The sequence below is a fragment of the Pseudozyma hubeiensis genome (assembly GCF_000403515.1).
Source record: "Pseudozyma hubeiensis SY62 DNA, scaffold: PHS20, whole genome shotgun sequence".
In the NCBI taxonomy this organism is placed as follows: domain Eukaryota; kingdom Fungi; phylum Basidiomycota; class Ustilaginomycetes; order Ustilaginales; family Ustilaginaceae; genus Pseudozyma; species Pseudozyma hubeiensis.
In genome coordinates, this window is record NW_012133802.1 from 75,661 (window position 1) to 93,843 (window position 18,183).

At 56.7% G+C, this 18,183-nt stretch overlaps 6 protein-coding genes across 6 annotated transcripts; 3 read left to right on the forward strand and 3 right to left on the reverse strand.

Annotated features, from left to right (window-relative positions):
• Positions 1 to 89: 89 nt before the first annotated feature.
• PHSY_001767 (hypothetical protein) lies at positions 90 to 3,587 on the reverse strand (the record flags this gene model as incomplete). Its single annotated transcript, XM_012332393.1, has 1 exon — positions 90 to 3,587. The coding sequence occupies one exon, from the start codon at positions 3,585 to 3,587 to the stop codon at positions 90 to 92; it is 3,498 nt and encodes a 1,165-aa protein (XP_012187783.1).
• A 445-nt stretch (positions 3,588 to 4,032) lies between these two features.
• On the reverse strand, positions 4,033 to 8,436 carry PHSY_001768 (hypothetical protein; the record flags this gene model as incomplete). Its single annotated transcript, XM_012332394.1, has 1 exon — positions 4,033 to 8,436. The coding sequence occupies one exon, from the start codon at positions 8,434 to 8,436 to the stop codon at positions 4,033 to 4,035; it is 4,404 nt and encodes a 1,467-aa protein (XP_012187784.1).
• Positions 8,437 to 9,013: 577 nt separating this feature from the next.
• PHSY_001769 (hypothetical protein) lies at positions 9,014 to 9,532 on the forward strand (the record flags this gene model as incomplete). Its single annotated transcript, XM_012332395.1, has 1 exon — positions 9,014 to 9,532. The coding sequence occupies one exon, from the start codon at positions 9,014 to 9,016 to the stop codon at positions 9,530 to 9,532; it is 519 nt and encodes a 172-aa protein (XP_012187785.1).
• A 337-nt stretch (positions 9,533 to 9,869) lies between these two features.
• On the reverse strand, positions 9,870 to 12,498 carry PHSY_001770 (hypothetical protein; the record flags this gene model as incomplete). The annotated part of the gene is made up of 4 exons (XM_012332396.1): positions 9,870 to 10,029; positions 10,120 to 10,232; positions 10,321 to 10,566; positions 12,412 to 12,498. 4 exons carry the CDS (start codon positions 12,496 to 12,498, stop codon positions 9,870 to 9,872), a joined length of 606 nt encoding a protein of 201 aa, XP_012187786.1.
• A 176-nt stretch (positions 12,499 to 12,674) lies between these two features.
• Positions 12,675 to 14,882, forward strand: PHSY_001771 (hypothetical protein; the record flags this gene model as incomplete). Its single annotated transcript, XM_012332397.1, has 1 exon — positions 12,675 to 14,882. The coding sequence occupies one exon, from the start codon at positions 12,675 to 12,677 to the stop codon at positions 14,880 to 14,882; it is 2,208 nt and encodes a 735-aa protein (XP_012187787.1).
• Positions 14,883 to 15,244: 362 nt separating this feature from the next.
• PHSY_001772 (hypothetical protein) lies at positions 15,245 to 18,133 on the forward strand (the record flags this gene model as incomplete). Its single annotated transcript, XM_012332398.1, has 2 exons — positions 15,245 to 15,393; positions 17,902 to 18,133. 2 exons carry the CDS (start codon positions 15,245 to 15,247, stop codon positions 18,131 to 18,133), a joined length of 381 nt encoding a protein of 126 aa, XP_012187788.1.
• Positions 18,134 to 18,183: the final 50 nt, after the last annotated feature.

The following is an 18,183-nucleotide window of genomic DNA, read 5'->3' on the forward strand; positions in this document are numbered from 1 at the left end:
ATCATCATTGTGACTTCGGACGCAGTCTGATTTGCGATAGCACGCTGTGTCTGACTTCGGCCGTGTGATTTGAATTGCATCCGCGACATCTACAAATGAGGATCCACCTTCTGCGCCCTCCTCACCTTGTACATAGCCATCCGCTCCCCCAGGACATCCTTCACCACCCTTCCTAACCAATTTCTCGTCTCTGCCGGATCCAACACAGTGTCCACCTCGGCCATACTAGCAACGTTGATCCCCCTGCCGTTCCTGTACAGCCCTTGCACCGCCTCATCCGCCACCTTGGCCCTTTCCTTCGGATCCTCGATCCCAGCCAACTGCTTCTTCATACTCAACTGCACCGCGCCTTCCAACGACATGGGTCCCAGACTGGCTGCTGGCCAAGTGGCGCAGATCGAATTGCTCAGCGTGCTCCCTCCCAACATCGCCTGAGCTCCTAGACCGAACGCTCTGCGCAGCACTAGGCCGACGAATCGGCCGCCGGACTGGGTGAACTCCGCGGCCGAGGTGAACCAATCGCCAAACGTACGGAAGGATCCACCAGCGGTGGAGGTCCGTTCGAATTCGGGCCCCACCATGAACCCGGGTGTGTCGCAAAGACTGACGAGATGCACCGCACGAGTTCGGGCGAGGAGTCTGAGGAGGCGCGTGGCTTTGAGCGCGGCGTGCGCGTCGATGGCTCCGCCGAGCGCCGACGTCGGGTCGTTGGCGAGAATGGCGATCGCTTGACCTTGGATACGCGCGAAACCCGTGATGATGCCTGTTCCCCAGTGTGGTGCCAGTTCGACAAAGGAAGAGTCGTCTACTAGAAGCGAGATGACGCGACGCACGTCGAAGGCTCGTCGACGATGCTCCACCTTCGGCAGACACGTTCGCAACAGCTGTACGTCTTGCGAGTAGCTCCACCGTCCCTCTTCCACCGAAGGCTGCGTGAAGAAGCCGACGATCTTCCTCGTCATCGCCGCAGCATCCGTTTCGTTGTCGACCACCACATCGACACCACCTGTCTCTGCGTGGACCTGAGTCGGACCGATATCGTCCGACTCGACCACCCCCAATCCACCCGCTTCGATCATCGCCATGCCGCCCATCCCGATCGACGTCTTACCCGCCTTTTCCTTTTCCCCTGCCAACTCTTGATCTCCACCTTTGGTCGCGATCACAACATCGCACGTGCCTAAAAGCGCCGCGTTGCCCGCAAAGACGTACCCGTTGGCGACGCCCACCACCGGGATCCCCTTCGCCCTCACCTGACCCATCAACGCGAAACTCGGTGTCATCAACCCGGACCCCGTCGGATAGTCCGTATCCCCTGGCCTCCCACCTCCTCCCTCCGCGTACAAAATCAGCGGCGCTGGATGCTCCAGAGTAGCAGTAAGGATCCGATCCAGCTTCAAGTGGTGGAAGTAGCCTTGCGTGCCAGCCAGAACCATGTAGTCGCCCAGGATGAGCGAGACGGTGTGTCCTTCGATGCGACCGAAGCCGGTGACGATGCCGTCTCCGCTGGTGCGCGCGATGAGGTCTTCGGCGGAGTAGCGTGATCTTTGGGCTGCGAGAGCGAGATCGCCGTACTCGATGAGCGAGTTCGCGTCGAGGAGGAGCGAGAGGTTTTCGCGGACGGTGAGGAAGCCTCGTGCGTGACGCTTTGTGACGGCCGAGGTGCGGCCGGCGTCGGAGATGGCGTGACGACGACGTTGAAGCTCCTCGAGTTCGGGACGTGGGATGGAGGGGTCTTCTGCTGGGTCAATTGAAATTGACGAGGAGGCCATATCGGTAGAGGAAGATTCTGGATTGTTGCTGGTGTCGATGACGATGATGACGTCGGAAGCGTTGATCACCCCACCTTGCTTGACCAAAACTTTGTGCACCTTGCCACCAGCACAGGAAGCATCCGCTCGAATCACATGCTCCATCTTCATCGCTTCCACCACAACCAGCTCTTGACCCGCGCTGACCTCCTCTCCCTCCTCCACCGAGAGTTTCACCACCATCCCGCTCAGATGAGACTTGATCGCGGCCTGTCCTTCTTCCACCTTGACCTCGTCCGCTACTTCACCCGTCTTTGATGTAGCTTCATTCTGACCGTGGTCACCACCGCGTTTTGCGTCCAACTCTTCCAAATGTTTCGCACGCTCCGCAAGCGCTCCAAAGCCATTCTTTACCGTATGGATGTGCTGTCTCCCCGCCTTCACCCCTTCGTCCTCCAACAAGGCCATCAAAAACCACCTGTTGGTCCTCACGCCTCCGATCACAGTCTCCTCCAACGCCCTCCTCGCCATCTCCACCGCACTCGCGTAATCCCGCGCCGTAACGACAACTTTCGCCAACAGACTGTCGAACATCGGATTAGCCCGATACTCACCCAGCACGGGATGCGGCGGGTGAGCTGCGGTTTCGATGCGAACATTGCCGCCGATGGGCCAGATGAGCGAGGTGATGGTGCCAGCTTCGGGCACGGTTTCGTCGGTAGCTTCGCGGAAGGATTCGGCGTTGATGCGCGCTTGGATGGCTGTGGTGCTGGGGAAGGGGATGGCGCTTTGCGCGAGTGCGAGGTCGTTGAGGGAGAATTCGAGGGCGACGAGCAGTTGCAGTGCGACGAGGTCGAGGCCGGTGACGTTCTCGGTGACGGTGTGTTCGACTTGGATGCGAGGGTTCACTTCCATGAACCAGAATTGGGCTCGATCCACGTCGACCAGGAATTCCACCGTTGCGAGGCTCTTCAGACCGACCTCCTGTCCTAGCTTCACCGCCGCTTCTAGGATCCTATTCCGCAATCCATCCTCGAGGTGGGGTACGGGTGCGATCTCGATGAGCTTCTGATTGCGACGTTGAAGAGAACACTCTCGATCCCATAGATGGATCACTCGACCTGATCCGTCGCCGATCAGCTGCACTTCGACGTGCTTGGCGTTCGTCAAAAAGCGTTCCGCATACACGGTTCCATCTCCAAAGGACGATGCTGCTTCGCGTGAGCATTCATCGTAAGCAGAACGGATGACAGATTCGATGTCCGAAGAGCCCTTGGGTAGATGTACGACACGAATCCCTCTCCCACCACCTCCATTCGCAGCTTTGAGAATCACACTTCCCCCGCTCCCTACTCTCTTTGCAAATTCCACCACATCCTTCGCCCCATCGCCTTCCCTCGCTTCAGTTCCATCCACCACCGGAACCCCAACGCTCTTCGCCAACTGCCTCGCAGAAACCTTATCCCCCAACCTCCTCAACTGCCCCGCCGTCGGTCCTAGAAACACCAACCCTGCCTCGGCACACATCTCCGCAAACTCGGCATCCTCCGACAAGAACCCATACCCGGGAGCGACACCCCAACACCCGAACTTGAGCGCGGCATCGACGATGGCGCTACGATCGAGGTACGCTCGAGGACCGTGGCCGGGGAGCTGGTGGGAGTGGTCGGCGAGCGAGACGTGGAGAGAATTGGATTCGCTGGAGGTGTAGATCGCCAGGGTGGAGATGCGCGGAGTTGCGGACAGGTGAGGGAGGGGAAAGGTGCGGTAGGTTCGAATGAGTCGACATGCTATTTCGCCTCGGTTCGCGATGAGGATCCGTTTGGTTTCCACCATCTTTTTGAGGGAATTCGACCGAAAGATGCACTCTATGTGCTTCTCAGAGGGCCTTCCTGGTGCGACGATGTGATGGTAGACGAAGCGATGGTTGAGATCAAACTAGTGATGGTGTAGGGATTGTGTGGTAGGAAAGGAGAGTTGAGAGTTAACGCGGTCCGACGTATGCACGGCCGTTTCTTCCCCACACTTTTTTCTCCGGTCCAACCGGTAAAACCCTTCGCCGGTCACGAACACAACCCCGGATTTTTTGGTCCCACAACACAACGCTTCACTGCGCACACATACACACATGTCCACACACAGCTTTCGCGCAACACACAGCTCACCAACCACACACCTAGCAACACGACATGCTTCACTGTCATCCAACTAGGTTTCGAAAAATTACTGATTGAAAAGTCTGGTCATAGTCGAAGTCGAAAGAGTCTAGGAAGAAATCTGTTCACTTGGCGGCCGCGGTCCTTCGGGTGGTACGACCCGAACGCGTCGTAGTCGTGGTGGTGGAAGACGAAGCTGCGTCCTGCTCTTCAGCTGCGGAAGAAGCTTTCGCTTTGCTCCTTCCCCTTGTAGCTGTAGCGGTGGTGGTGGCAGCAGCGGAGTTTGCACGCGTGGATCGAGTAGCAGCAGCTCGTGCACGCGTGGTCTTGGGTGCAGCAGCGGCAACTTCCTCCTCCTGCTCCTCCTGCTCCTCTGAATCTTCTTCGGCTTCGGCTTCGGTCGCTTCGGCTGCTGCTGCCGCCTTGCTGGCTTTGCCGCGAGTGGATCGATTGCGAGCCGCGGTGGTAGTGTGTTTGGGTTTCGCCGGTTCGTCAGCTTCGCTCGCCTCATCGTCTCCGTAGCCCGCGCTGGAAGACGGGAGGTCAGAAGTAGCCACTTTTGCTGCTCGAGTGCGGGTGGTGCGTACAGGCTTTGTAGCAGCCGTGGCACGAGTGGTGCGTGTTCGTGCCGCTCGCTTGGGCGGTTCTTCGACCTCTGCTTCGTCTGCTCCTTCCTGGCTCTCTGCGGCCTGTTCGCTCTCCTGAACCTCCTCTGCCTGCACTGGCTCCACTTCCTCCGCTTTGGCCGCAGCAGCAGCAGCCTTGCCTCGTCTGGTAGGCTTCTGAGGCGACGATTGCTGAACCGCCTCCGCTGGAGCAAGCGTGGCCGTGATAGCTTCCTCAGCTGCCTGCTTGGCCTTTCGAGAGCCCGTCCGGCGTGTAGGTTTAGAGGGAGACGACGCTTCTTCCTCGACTGGGTCTTGCTCTTCATGGACTTCTTCCGTGTGTGCCTCCTCTGTTGTCTCCTGAGAGATCTCGGTCTGCGGTGCAAGCACATCTCGAGCAGGGCCAGCGGGAGCGGCAGATCGCTTGATCGGTGAGGATTGCAGCGCACGCTTGGTCGGAGACGCAGATCGAGCGGTGCGCTTCTTAGGGGAGGCTGAAGCAGCGCGACGAGAAGCTCGAGGCTTCAAAGGTGATGCCTCAGCTGCTGCAGGCTTCTCTGGACTGGCGAGTTGTTCTTGCACGGGTGCAACATCGGCGGAAACAGCGTCTGCTTCCTCCGCTGCATTGACGACCTCCGCGGCTTCCGGCTCTGTAATCGGCTCCGATGATTGTTCGCTCTCCTCGCTCTCTTGCACAGAAGCGTGCGGCTGCTCCTCCATGGCATCGTCGTTTTCAAGATCTTCTGCGACAGTTGGCTCTGCTGCAACAGCTTCCGATTCCTGCTCGTCGTGGACAACTTGCTCCTCGGACTCGGTCAGCGCCTGTGCAAGAGCCTCGTTCTCTGCATCCATCGCAGATGCATCAAACATGGTCACATGCAACTCTGCCTCAAAGCCTGCTGGCATTGGCGATGCAACAGGCTCCACCGCTGCCGGCACTGGAGTCGCTGCGGCCGAACAAGGAGCAGGCGCCGCCCTCGGAGTGGCCGGCGTCGATACAGCGACCTCGGCTGCTTGGCTTCGACGAACGCCACGTCTGCCCTTGACGGGGCTAGAGCCGAGCATCGCCTTCTTCCTGGGCGACGACCTGGATGGAGACAGGAGTTCGACAATCTCCGGGTTGGCTCGCATCCTGTCGCCCAAAACGCCGTATTGAGGTGGTTTTTCCGGGTTGGGTTGGAGTATGTCGCCGAGACCCTGCATGTCTGGCGTAGCAGGGGCAGCAGAAGCAGCGGAGAAGAGATGACGCATCGAGTTGAGCGCTGCTGGCGTCTGAGGAGGCTGCAAGGGCGCAGTGCGTGCCTCGACTGGTCGCGAGGGGCTCTGGTGGATCTTTGAGCTGATCTGGACAATCTCTTCCTGCTGCTCGAGCTCTTCGTCTTCCTCATCGTCGGTCAGCTCTTCCTCCTCTGCCGTGAAGAGATCGTTGAGAGCCTGTGCGATCTTGCTGGACTCTGGCTCGGCCGCTGCATCCTCGACTAGATCGAAACCCATCGAGAGCTCCGTAGCTGGCAGACCGACGTCTGACACACGAACGACCCTTCTTGCTTTGGAAGGGGATGATTGCATCGCCTCACTGACCTTGTCGGCAGCGGTTCGTTCTTCTTCCCGGGCGACCTCATGGACGATACGCTCGCCCTCTCCACTGATCTGAAGGCGGATCAAGGCGGAGCGGTTCGACGACTTGGCATCTGCAGCGCCAGCCGGCGGCATCGAGATGCGGCGCGAGTGGGTCTTGGAAGCAGGTTGAGGAGTGGCGAACTGGGGCAGCAAGGAGGCTTTGACGGGGCTGAAGTCATACGTGGGTGCCTTCTTTGGCGATGGCGAAAGCACAGAGAGGCTTTGGTCGACTTCATCCTCGTCGTCCTCCGAGTCCTTCCATACTTGAGCTTCCTCGTCCGACGCAGGGTCGGGCGCAGTGTCAAGGACATCCGCGTCGACTCGTTCGGCACGGAGATCGTCAGCATGCATGCTAGTCTCTACAATCGAGGCGTCGAGCGCGGTAATCACCTGCGCCGATGCCAAGTCAGAGATGTTGTTGGGCATCGACATGGACTTGGAGAGGCCAGACGGACTGCTGCTACGCTGTGTACCGGGCGCTGGAGGCAAGAAGAGCCGATCGGAGTACGCTTCGCTGGATCGGAGCAGCGTTTGGGTGCGCAGTGAAACCTTGCGTCGAGAGGCGAGACTGAGTCGAGGGCGTCGCGGAAGCGGTGTGAGGCCAACAAAGTGTTGGTGCTTGACAGGAGAAGGTGTCTTGCTGATGCCTAGCTTAATGGATCTGGACACAACGCGGCGGCCTGCCCGGCTTGCGAGCTGCTCAGGGACCATTACTTCCTCCTCCATCGGTGCTGGCTCAACATCGGATGCATCGGAGAACTCTTCCTCCGCCTCTTCGTTCTGAACCGCTTGCTGAGGCTCGGAAGATTGGGGCTGTGCCTCTTTATCTTCCGTACGCTCTTCGGCATAGAATCCGAGGCTCATGCCTCGGAATGGTCCAGCACGGCCGAAGAAGCTGCTGCGACGCTTTGCACGCTTGGGACTGCCACCCTTGCTTGGCGAGGAACTGGGTGTGGAGTCGGCGTCATCAGCAGGAGGTGGGATGTTCTCCGAGTTTTCCGCGTCGTCGAAGGCTGTGTTGGCGTCGTCAGTCTCCTCAGGGACGTCTGCAAGCTCTTCTTGGTCTTGCTCGAGCTCCTCGACAATGATGATATCTTCGGTCGACTTGTCGTCTGTAGAAGCGGTATGTACTTCTTGCTGCGCTTGAACGTCCTCCTTTGGTTGGTGGTTGTCGCTGCTGAAGCTGCCATCCTGTTCCTCGTCCATGGTGTCGAGGGGAGGCATCATCCTCATCTGCTTGACGGGGCTAAGTCTGCCGATGAACGAGTTGGCATAGAGACTGAAGCTGACTTGCTTGGGCGGTGCAGTCTTGGGCTCTACCAAGGAGTTGTGGCTCTTGGCGGGTGTGCCAAACAAGTCGGTGACAATGACAGATGAGGCGAGGCTTTGGCGCGACTTGTTCTTGTTTGCCTTGGAAGGGCTCACGTTGGCCGTCTGCATGAACCGCTCGAGGCCGTTTGCCCTGCGAGCGTCCCTTTCTGCGTTGCCGTTCTTGGATGATGAGGCGGAGTTTTGGGAAGGACGAGCGGGTGTGTTGATCTGAGCGGCATTGACGAGACTCATTCTGACCCTTCTTCTGTTGGTTGTGGCGGGTGTTTGCGGATCAGCTTTTGCGCTTGCCTTGACGGGCGAAGAGAACATGCTGGCTTCTGCCGATGGCGAGCTTGCATGTGCGAGCTGTGGGAGTTCAAATACGAAAGAGCGTTTGGCAACAACGATGGAGTCGCCAGTGTGTAGCTCGTATCGTCCAATTCCGCGAGGCGCAGGGTACACCTGCATACCGTTGAGCAGTACTCCGTTGGCACCTAGAACCTGCAAGAAAGCCTCATTGCCGTCGCTGCGCTGCCCCCCTTGTATCTCGATCTCAATGGTGCAATGGTGTCGGCTGACATCGTTGACAAGGAAGCGAACGTCATTGTCGAGAGAGCGACCCATGGTGGTCTTGAGAGTTTGGATTGGGAAGCGCTCTTTCTGCCTGCCCTTCTTGTCGAGCAGTACGAGGTAGGCAAGAACAGCGTCGGAATCCGTCTGTGTTTGTGCAATCTGTGCCGAGGCCGAGGCCTTGGTGGGAGATGTGACAGCATGAGAGCTGCTCTGATCATTGTATTCCTTGACTGGCGAGGTGGATCGTGATGACGAGAAAAAATTGGTAAAGCTGCTGGATCTGCGCAGAGGCACAAAGGTGTTTGGCTTGTTGGAGGGTGAGAGGACGCCAGCAGGGGCGTCGCTGTTGCCTAGTTGATCGAGCTGATTGGCAGACGAGCTCGGGCTCATGCCGAAAGAGCGACGGATAGATTTGAGCATGGTGATTATGATGCTCCTGCTTCGTGAGCAGGCTGTGCTGATCGATGGTCTCGATCGGTTGGATAAGAGGTTGAAATGCAGCGTCTAGGCCAACGTGAATATGGAGGATGAAGGACTGCGGAATGGCAAGATGATCCGTTGTAGCTGATTGCGAGTCGTGAAAGGATCTCGACGTGGCTCTTGAGGACGACGGAGGGGCCGATGGAGGCTGTTGATGATGGCTACGATGCAGGGCTGCTTCAGCGAGCTCTATGCGAATAGGACATCGAAGAGGATCGGGATCGAACAAAGGGTTCGGCCAGCTACTTTTCGCTCTTTCCGATTCCCGCCTCTGTCACTCGAGCTCAGAAGACGCTGCCGCTGAACCCTCGGAATGTCACATTCTGCGCTTGTTTCCGTCAGTGTGATGAAGCGCTACCAACACAAAAACAACTCGCAAGTCGCACCTGTCCATCTCTGCCAACCTCACGCTTCTTAGCGCGTACACCAATCCGTGGATCGCGCGAAATCATCACGTGATCTTGACAGGTCTTTGTGTTCAATGTTGAGATTCAACAATATTAAATCTGCAAAATCGATGTCGTGTGTACTCCACTTCATCGCTTGGGCCACCGCACAGCTGCCGGCTCGCTCATGTCGGGGAAAAGTCCAACGAGCTTGCGGACGACCACAGCTCTTCTCTACCCAATCAATCCGCTTTCTGCCATCGGCAACTTGCCCAGCGTCGCCCATCATACTTGCCTTCGCCCCCACACGTTCTCTGTTCAAGATGGCCCTCAAGACCGATGCCAACTGCATCTTTTGCAAGATCATCGCCGGCCAGATCCCATCGCTCAAGCTGTACGACTCGGACAAGACGTACGCTTTCCTCGACATTGGTCCTATCTCGGAGGGTCATGCGCTTGTGATTCCCAAGCATCACGGCGCTAAGCTGCATGATATCCCAGATGAGCACCTGACCGAGCTGCTTCCGGTCGCGAAGAAGATCGCAATCGCCACAGGCGCAGAGCAGTACAACGTCTTGCAGAACAATGGCCGCATGGCTCATCAGATGGTCGACCACGTTCACTGTAAGTGTCACGCACCGAGCAAGTAGATGAGATGAAGGAAGACCAGAAGCGGTGAGGCTTTGGCCTCTCGAAAACCCTTCGTATGGAACGAGCGCTGACCTGATCTTGCTTTGCTATCTGAAACGCATTCATGTACACAGTCCACGTCATTCCCAAGCCAGACGAGAAGCAAGGACTCGGTGTCGGCTGGCCCGCAACACAGCCTGCCAAGGAGGAACTCGCCAAGCTTCACGATCAGATCAAGGGTCGTCTCGAGAAGCTTTGAGCTGCCGTTCATGCTCACAAAGACGCGGCATTATATGTCACACTCGACACTTTAATCAGACCTTGCATTGCGCAATGGACGTATCCGCTGCATGCTACTTAGGCAGTTCGGTAGATGAGATGGACACCACTGTCGGTGTCGACGATGCTGCTGAGCTCGCCCACCTTGAGACCGAAAGCGGCATCCTCGAAAGGCTTTTGCATCTGACCACGCTGGAAGAATCCGAGATCGCCGCCTGCTCTTGCGGATGAGCAGTCGCTGTGGTGTTATTCGAACAGAAGAGGTGAATGAGAATGGAAGAGTCAGCAAGGCGTACATCGTGTCGAAAGTAGAGCCGGTGTGACTTACGAGTGCACGCTGGCGAGCGAGGCAAATTTGTCTTTGCTCGAATCCTGGTGGAGCTCCTGCTCGAATTTCTTGAGCTGCTCGATAGCATCCTGCTTTGAGCGTGTGATGTTGTTCTGTAGCGCAGGCGCAGACATTCCCGAGACATTCCATTCAGCCATGTGGGCTGAGGGCTGAACTGATCGTCCTGTACTTGGTACTCACCTCCTTCCAAGAGCTGGGTCTGCGGCTGCCAGCATGCTTGATGAGCAAGTGGCTGGCGCGAACCTTGTCTGGCTTGTCAGCAGCTCCGCCTGGCGCGTTGGCAGGGTCGAGGTATTTGGCACCAGGCAACGAGCGCACCGACTCTTCCGTGTGGCCCTGTGGGATCTCCCATGTGGACTGCTGCGACACAGGGTCGTAGAAGTAGGGCAGACGGCGCGAGTTGCTGAATCGGATCTCCCACTGAGACTGTCGGCAGCAGCGAAAAGGGCCACCAATCAGCATGTACTTCCAAGCGCTTGTACCTGGCCGAATCCATTTCGGCACTGGATGCACTCACAGACATTCTGGCTGTTTCTTTTGCGATGGCGAGTGCGAGGAAGAAAGATCTTCGGTGTGGTGTTGTTTAATAGTGCAAGGTCGCTTTGAGTCTTCGCGAGCTCCGATGCGGTGGAGGAATTATCTTTTGAGTGGACCGAGCGCCAGACCCTTCTTGCTGTATGTGAGAGCGCCTCAGCTTACATCTTTGAAATGTACCGTGAACCCCTTTTCTCAACCCTATTTTCTTTCGCTCAATTCTTCAAAGCCTCAATTTTGAGACGATCCGGGTGAATCGAGACAACGCAGGAACTCGAGATGGTTGCAGCAGGGTCGCACGAACGAGGTCGATGCCGTAGACCGCGAATAAGCGAGCTGTCTGAATAGGTCGGCTCTTGACCGACAGTGGCTGCATCGGCTTTGATACCAGCGTTACCTCGCACATCTGCTTCTGCTTTTTAGGAGGTCAGCAGGTAGGAAGCAGGCGACATCAAGCAGGGGCTGCTCACTCGACCCGTACAGCAGCTAGATCAAAGCGGTCAGAGTATCGCGGAAAGCCCAGCGTCGAATCGAGAGAGTGGCTTTTTGCATCGACCTGCCAACGGATCTGCCAGCACACGAGCATGGCTGGGCACATCAGTGCCCAATCTGTTCCCCACTCTATGCAACGAATTGGAGGGCAAGGGGCGGGAAGGTGTTGCGTGCGAGCGTGATGCCTCTGCATTAAGCATTAAGCGCAATTGTGGCGCTGATGCAGAGGGAAGGATCGACGGATCTTCTCACGCCGCCGATGAGACCAACACACATCTAAAAGAGCAACACCAGACGGCAGCGCCAAAAACATGAGAAAAATAAGAGGTGCAGTCGGAGTTGTAATTCCCCTCCGAGAGGCAGCCAAAAATTTCCTGTAACATTACTCCTACACTCGGATTCTGTACCATGGCAACGCACAAACTTTGTATGCGGAGACCTCTCGGCATGATAGGATTCACATCCGTAGATCTCTTAAGGCTTGGCCTTCAGAGCCTCAATGATGCAGTTCGGCGTGGCCGAGAGCGTGATTGCTCAGTTCGGTACTTGTTCGGGGTGCATCCGCTGCAACACAGTGTCAGCTGTCGGATTGGAAAGCCGACTTGAGCACCGTGCTGCTCTGCCGCTCGAATCGCCGCCGTCGCTGTGAGGCAAGCCCCGGCAGCAGCCTGCAGTGAAGGTCTCGCTCTGTATGCCGCTGCCATGGCGGTTGCTGGAAACAACGCAGACATTTCATCTCCGCCCGTCTGTTCCTCTCACACCACCAGCATGTCGATCAGCTGCTCGGATTCGACGCCGGCTGCGGGATCGACGTATGCCTTCTGATACACGCACGATCGACGCAGGCCTACTTCCCGGACAGCCGCTTCCAAACGCCGACGCCTCACGAAGAGCATTCCATCTACTGGGCGAGCCTTGGCCTCTTCATCTCATGCTCCCTCATCTGAATCTCGATCTCGATCCCACTTCATCTTCTTTCAGCCTCTTGCTTCTCGACGTACACATCGAACCCATCGCTCATTCACAGGTCCATTCGCGACCGACCCTCTCCAGCTGCTACCACAAACTTCTCGGACCGTCGCGGCGCATCGACCAAGGCTTGAATTGGTCGGGAGGAACAAGTCAAGCCGAATCTGCGCATACAACGCCACAGCTTCATCAAAGCAGCCGTGGCGACACTGACTTCGTCTTCTGACAAGTCTTTAGGCCCCTCTGCTACGAGCCTGTCACTTGTCGTCTACACACCTGCATCTTCCCGCCGCATATAGCTGCTTGTAAGGCAATTGCAGCTCCCATCCTGCGGCAAACAAATTCGGCGACGTCCAAGCGCATCCGCTCGGGCCGTCTGCATTTCTCGGACCACTTCAGGAACAGAGCACACGTATGAAAGAAGTCCGATCTTGATCAGGCTTGTGTAGCGCCCCTTTCGCTGCGCTCACACCTCGCTGCTGCCATCCCGTCAGCGTAGGATCGGGCACACCTCCAACATAAACTTTCTGTTCGAAGCAATGCCTAGCTTTGGCCGTTCTCGAATATCCGCATCGGCCCATACGGATTCATCAACAGGTTCCATCTCGTCATTCACATCTTCTCCGGAGCATCAGCATGCAGCTCACTCCGACTCGGTCAAATCGAGATCTGCCCACCGAGAGCCGCTTTCCTCGCTCGCTCACAATCTAATCATCAACCAACATAGTCCGACGGCGACTCGACCTGTCGTGAAGCTCCACCACTCAAACCACGCAGAAGACTCTCTTTCGTGTTTGAAGCCCCTGCCATCCGTCCCAAAAGACGTCGACGCTGACGACGGACTCGAAGAAGACGGAACCGAGCTGGTGCACCGGCCTCGCGCTTCGCTCCACGATCAAATCGACTCGGACATCTCTAGTGCTTCCGCCAGCAGTGCCGCCAGCAGCACCGCTTCTTCCTCCATGGAGACCAACTGGCAGGAAACCTCGCTCCGTCATCAGGTCGCCAGACTGGATATTCAGTACACCGATGTCGATCTTTCGCAGACTCAGCCGCCAAGCGTCTTTGGTCTCCGCCGACGAATCGTCGCTGCTGCGCTTGACCATGCCGTACGGCAGCGTCACGACGGTGATCCCGAAAGAGCCTCGGGCAGCTCGAGCCAATTTCAAGACCAAGGCATGTCGGAGTGGCTCGCGCTTCCGCAACCAACAAGTCCATGGAAAGACCGAATTCTCCGCAAAAAGAAATCTTTTGGCAAGAAGCAAGCCAAAGCAGCTTCTGCTAGCCAAGCCTCGTCCCACGGCCCAATGCCCGACTCCGCTGCTTCCTCTATATCAGACTCTCCAGGCCGCAACAGATTCAGCTCGACGACTGGCCTGTCCTCTTCGCACGATACGATGCTCAGACGTGACAAGGAGCTGACCGAACGCGAAGTCGAATTCGACCTAGTTGTCTTGAGTCGCTTTGAAACAGCAGAGCTCAAGATGACCGTCTACACCGAACATCGTCAGGGAAGCTGGGTGGTCAAGGGTCCCGCACCGCCCGCATCAAAAGTGTTGGACGAGCCACCTCTCATCTTCAGCCCTTGGGATTGCCAGATCGACAGTCGAGCCATCGTCGAGCGCAAAAAGCTGCGGTCCTACGTCGAGCTCAGCGACACGACCTGCGCAGTTCGCTGCACCACCTGTAGTAGCGCCCACCACCAACGACTCGGAAAAGCACCGGAGACGTTCCGCATCCAAAGCGGAAACACGATCGCATGCAAACACTGCCAAGGAAGCAATGCAGTACAGGCAACCTATGTCGTCTGCGTGACGCTCCGCCAATCGACGTTTCTCCCTCTCACCATGCCTGCACGTCACCAGGCGGGAAAGCCGCAGAATGCTTTTCGGGCCTACCTGCCCAAAACGACGTCGGCCATGTCCCACGTCGACCTTCTCCGTATGCGGTCCATGGAAGCTATCCGCTCGTGCGCACTTCGGGTAGGTCGTGCGCATCACAGAGAACACGATGCTCGACTGCTCATGGCCAAAGCTGTACTCGAGAGACGCAGCTGCAGCAGCGTTGCTGTCATCAACCGCCTCAACGGCGTGTTTCGAACATTTGATGTGACTGATGGCGGCTGCATTCGCGGCGGATCGGGCTTGATCGAGGAATCGAGTCGCATCGTTGAAATGCCCGAGCTGGCTAATGCGCTTTCCCGTCTTCCCGTTACCGCTGTTGTACGTCCAGAGGCAACGTACAGATTCGTCGACTTGGAATGGGTCGACATGGCTAGTTCGAGGGACGTCTCTTTGGAGAAGAGGCGATCGCCGAGCATGTATACGATGGAAAGCAGCGGCGACGAGTCGTACTCTCCATCTGCTTTTTCATCCTTCCAACGGGCGCAGGATGTCGGTCGACACGGAGGCAACACTTCGCGCGATTCGCACACCCTGCGTGGCGCACTTCCCGCGCCGTCAACAGCGGGCGACATGTCCGACAGTCGGAGACACGCCTCGAACACGGCTGCCTCGCAAGCCAACGCATCAGCAACGTCTTCATCAGCGTCTTCGCTTCGTTCGTTCGCATCTGCCCAACAGCGAGTCAGCACCACTTCTGACGCAAGCCGTGCCGGCATGCCCAACAAATCGATGGCTCGAACCGTTTCAACCGGCTCTGCTTCCACACTGTTGTCGGGCGGCAGCAGCGTTTCGGCTCGAACGGCGCAAAGCTGGCAAACGACCGCTGGCAGGCAGCTGCAGTAGACACTCGCTCTTCGCCTCACGATAAACCAACAGATATACGCCCGATCCGTGTTCGTATTGCAAAGGTCGGTCTCTCTGTCCATGTCTCTCTTGTTGTAATGGGATTTCTTGATTTTTTTCCTCGTCTGAGCATCTCGCTCGTCCGACTGCTTATTCTCTCACACATTGAACGCTGAACATGCACGTTGCTCAATGAGACCTTCGCACGATGAAAGGAAGCAGAAGAAAGAGGTAGTATTACACTGCGCATACAAAACAGGGCAACAAACGGAAAGACGCGGGGAGAAAGAGAGGGAGAGTGAGAGATAAATTCGTCAGTATCGGCTGTCAAATTCTGCCAATTTGATCCACCACCGCGGTAAATGGACGGGGCGACGCGCTGTGGGAGAGGGAAAATTGAGAGTTGCCCCGTTCGCGACGCTTCCAATGCGCAGATGACGGGGGTTTTGAACCGATCCATCCACCAAAGGCGCCACACGGACTCGGACAGACTCGAAGAGATCATCGTCCGGTACTGAATTTGTGGCAGCTGCGGTGTATCGTGCAACAGGGGGAAGGAGAGGAATGGGAAGAGAAGCAACTGGTCGCGGGCGACGCGACACGGAAGGCCAACCTCCGACCGCGCATTCACGCGGGCAAAGGGTGGAGAGGGTTGGAGAGAAAGACTTACAAGTTCGATGAACGACTCAGCACATACGGCGACAGGCATGTCGAACAGCAACCCTCCTCATGACAATATCGTCGTGCTGAGTGATCGTGTCGCAACGCCATCAACGAATGAGTGGGACGCGATCTCGATCGTCTCGAAGCGGAAAATTAGGCCTTGTTCTTGGGGTTATCCTTGGAGGAAGCCCACGAGGTGGCGGCCAGCTTGAAACGCTCCTTGTGCGCGAGCTGAGGCTTCTCGGTCTTGAGCTTGGCGAGCTGCTCCTTCATATACTTGTTGTAGGCCGAAGTCTTGCCCTTCTTGGCACCAGCGGCGGCGGTCTTCTTGGGAGGCATTGTGGAGTGGAAGTGTTGGGTTAGGAGAGAGGAAGAGAGTTGTGTGGTGGAAAGATTCGAGGAGGAGACTCGAAAAGACAAAAATGGAAAGAGATGATGGATGGGAGAAGGAAGGGAAGGGAAGGGGGACACGGATGGATCTCAAAGGGAGGGGGTATTTGTGCAATTGAGCGAGGAAGGGGGGACGACTAAGAGAGAAAGAGGCAGATACGTTTCGTAAGGGGAAATTGCCACACAAAGTGAATAAATGCACGCGGAGAATCTGGACAGAGGGTGTTGCAGCGCAGCATCCGCCAAGTCGACCGGGAGTCCTATTCGAAAAGGGAAAGAGGAGAGAGTCCTGACCAACAAAGTAAACTGCGACCCCACACACGGCGACCTATTTCTGTGAACCGACGGACGCTTTCGATGAACGGACGAGCGAGCGACGCGAAATCCGGAAACGCAAGGTGTACAGTGTGTATGTACGGCATGCATGAGCAGCCACACCCACTCCAGCCTCAAGAAACACGACACGACACTTGAACCCTGATCAACCATGCGCAGCCGCCCGTCCCCTGTCGAGGTACGCTAGCGCGTAGGGACGCTGTGCCGTTTGTAATCACAAAGCGTTGCGGTGAATTCTCGTTGATGGAATAGAAGCAAAGGGAATACAGTGTATGTGCGCACAGGCAATACTGTATTACCGGAGAGGGGCGTAAGGCGAGCTTGCCCTTGGGCAAAAGTACAGAAAGGCCCATGCTCGTCGCGTAGGGCGGAACGGTAATACAACGCACGATCGAAAGCAGACTTGCGAACCACATTACTCTTCGACCCGCTCAACGAGCACAGGCGCTGGAACGTCGCGCGTTGAACACAGCTTCTGAGCGCGTACAGTGTGCGTCTCTGACTGAACGGTTGTTCGACTAAGATCTCATTTGCAAAAGCCAACCACAGCCTTGCCCTCAACATTTCCAGACAACTCAGCCCTTTCTCTCTCGCTCGCAAAGAGAGATCCTCTCTCACCAGAATCACAGACTAGGGTTCTGCAACGATGCCTACCTGCTTTCAGTTAGCTGCTCCCTCAAGGGCGTATGCTATTTGCAAGCGGCGGGAAGGGGGACCAGCAGGGCCAAACCCGCTAGACTGGAGCAATGCGCAATGGCACTAACGAGGCAGGGTCCACACTGCCCGAGTGCCTGTTTTCAAATTCAGACGCGCCTCTGTGCATCCACTAAGGCTCCAACAGTGCATTCCTCGAGTGTCAAACGCAGCCGGCGTCGCGTCACGCGAGAAACAAGCATCGCCGCTCGGATCGCCCATCCGTTTCCTCTTTGCCGCTCTCATGGCGCGGTTTTTCGCTGCCGCCAATGTAAGAGAGTGTGTGTGACTGACGAAGCGGAGATTCGCGACGTTTGCTTGCGCTCAAGGTGTGATACCCTCTTCATAGACAACTGCTTCCTGATGAGAAGCCGCACCAGCAGCAGGTGTTCAATGTGCCACATGAGCTGAGATAGGATGTGTGAGAGTGACCCTTCGTCGGCAATCAGCTGGCTTGGAAGAAGCCACAGAGGCTAGATTGTGCGCTCTTTGGGGAGTTGTTTGCACATTGTCGCCATGCCATGCCATGCCGCGAGCTTACGTGCGAATGCATAGCTCAGTACACTTGGGTCAAACTTGCCAACAGCGAGGTAAAGCGCATCACCCGATTGACACCGGATCACTGAAGGAAAAAGAAGTGCCTCGGACCTCTGCCGATCGATTTTTTGAAATAAGCTCGTGCTCCTTTTGTCCTGTGTGGGGTCGAGCGGTCCAATTTCGGCTCGTGCAGTTTTGGTCAGCTGAGCTTCTTTTTGGCTCTTTCCCTTTTCTTCTTTGGCTCTGCTCCGAGGAGATTTCAGCCGCCAAATTGACCGACACCGTTCCGCAACGGCAGATCCGAGCTTTCCGGGCTCAGTTCTGGACTGTCGCTTTCAATGTTTGCATCGTAGCAGCAGGATTCATCTCGTTTGCACATCCACACGCATCCCACGCACAGCTCATCTCAGTATCGTGCATCCTCGCCTTCGACGGTTCACCCCATCCGTAGCCTCGGTACATGCACAGTATCATCGCCATCAGAAAAGCCAACACCAGCGTATCCTCGAATTGATCGGATACTGCGCTGGGCATCCTCTCTGAAGCTGAAAGCTGCCAACTCCACCAGAGTATCTGCATCTACGCTCCTCGCACTACGAATCGCATCATTCTCCTCACTCGGATCAGCCTAGGCGAGCGTCAACATCGTTCGACAGCTCCTATAATCCGCACCAGGGTGCCG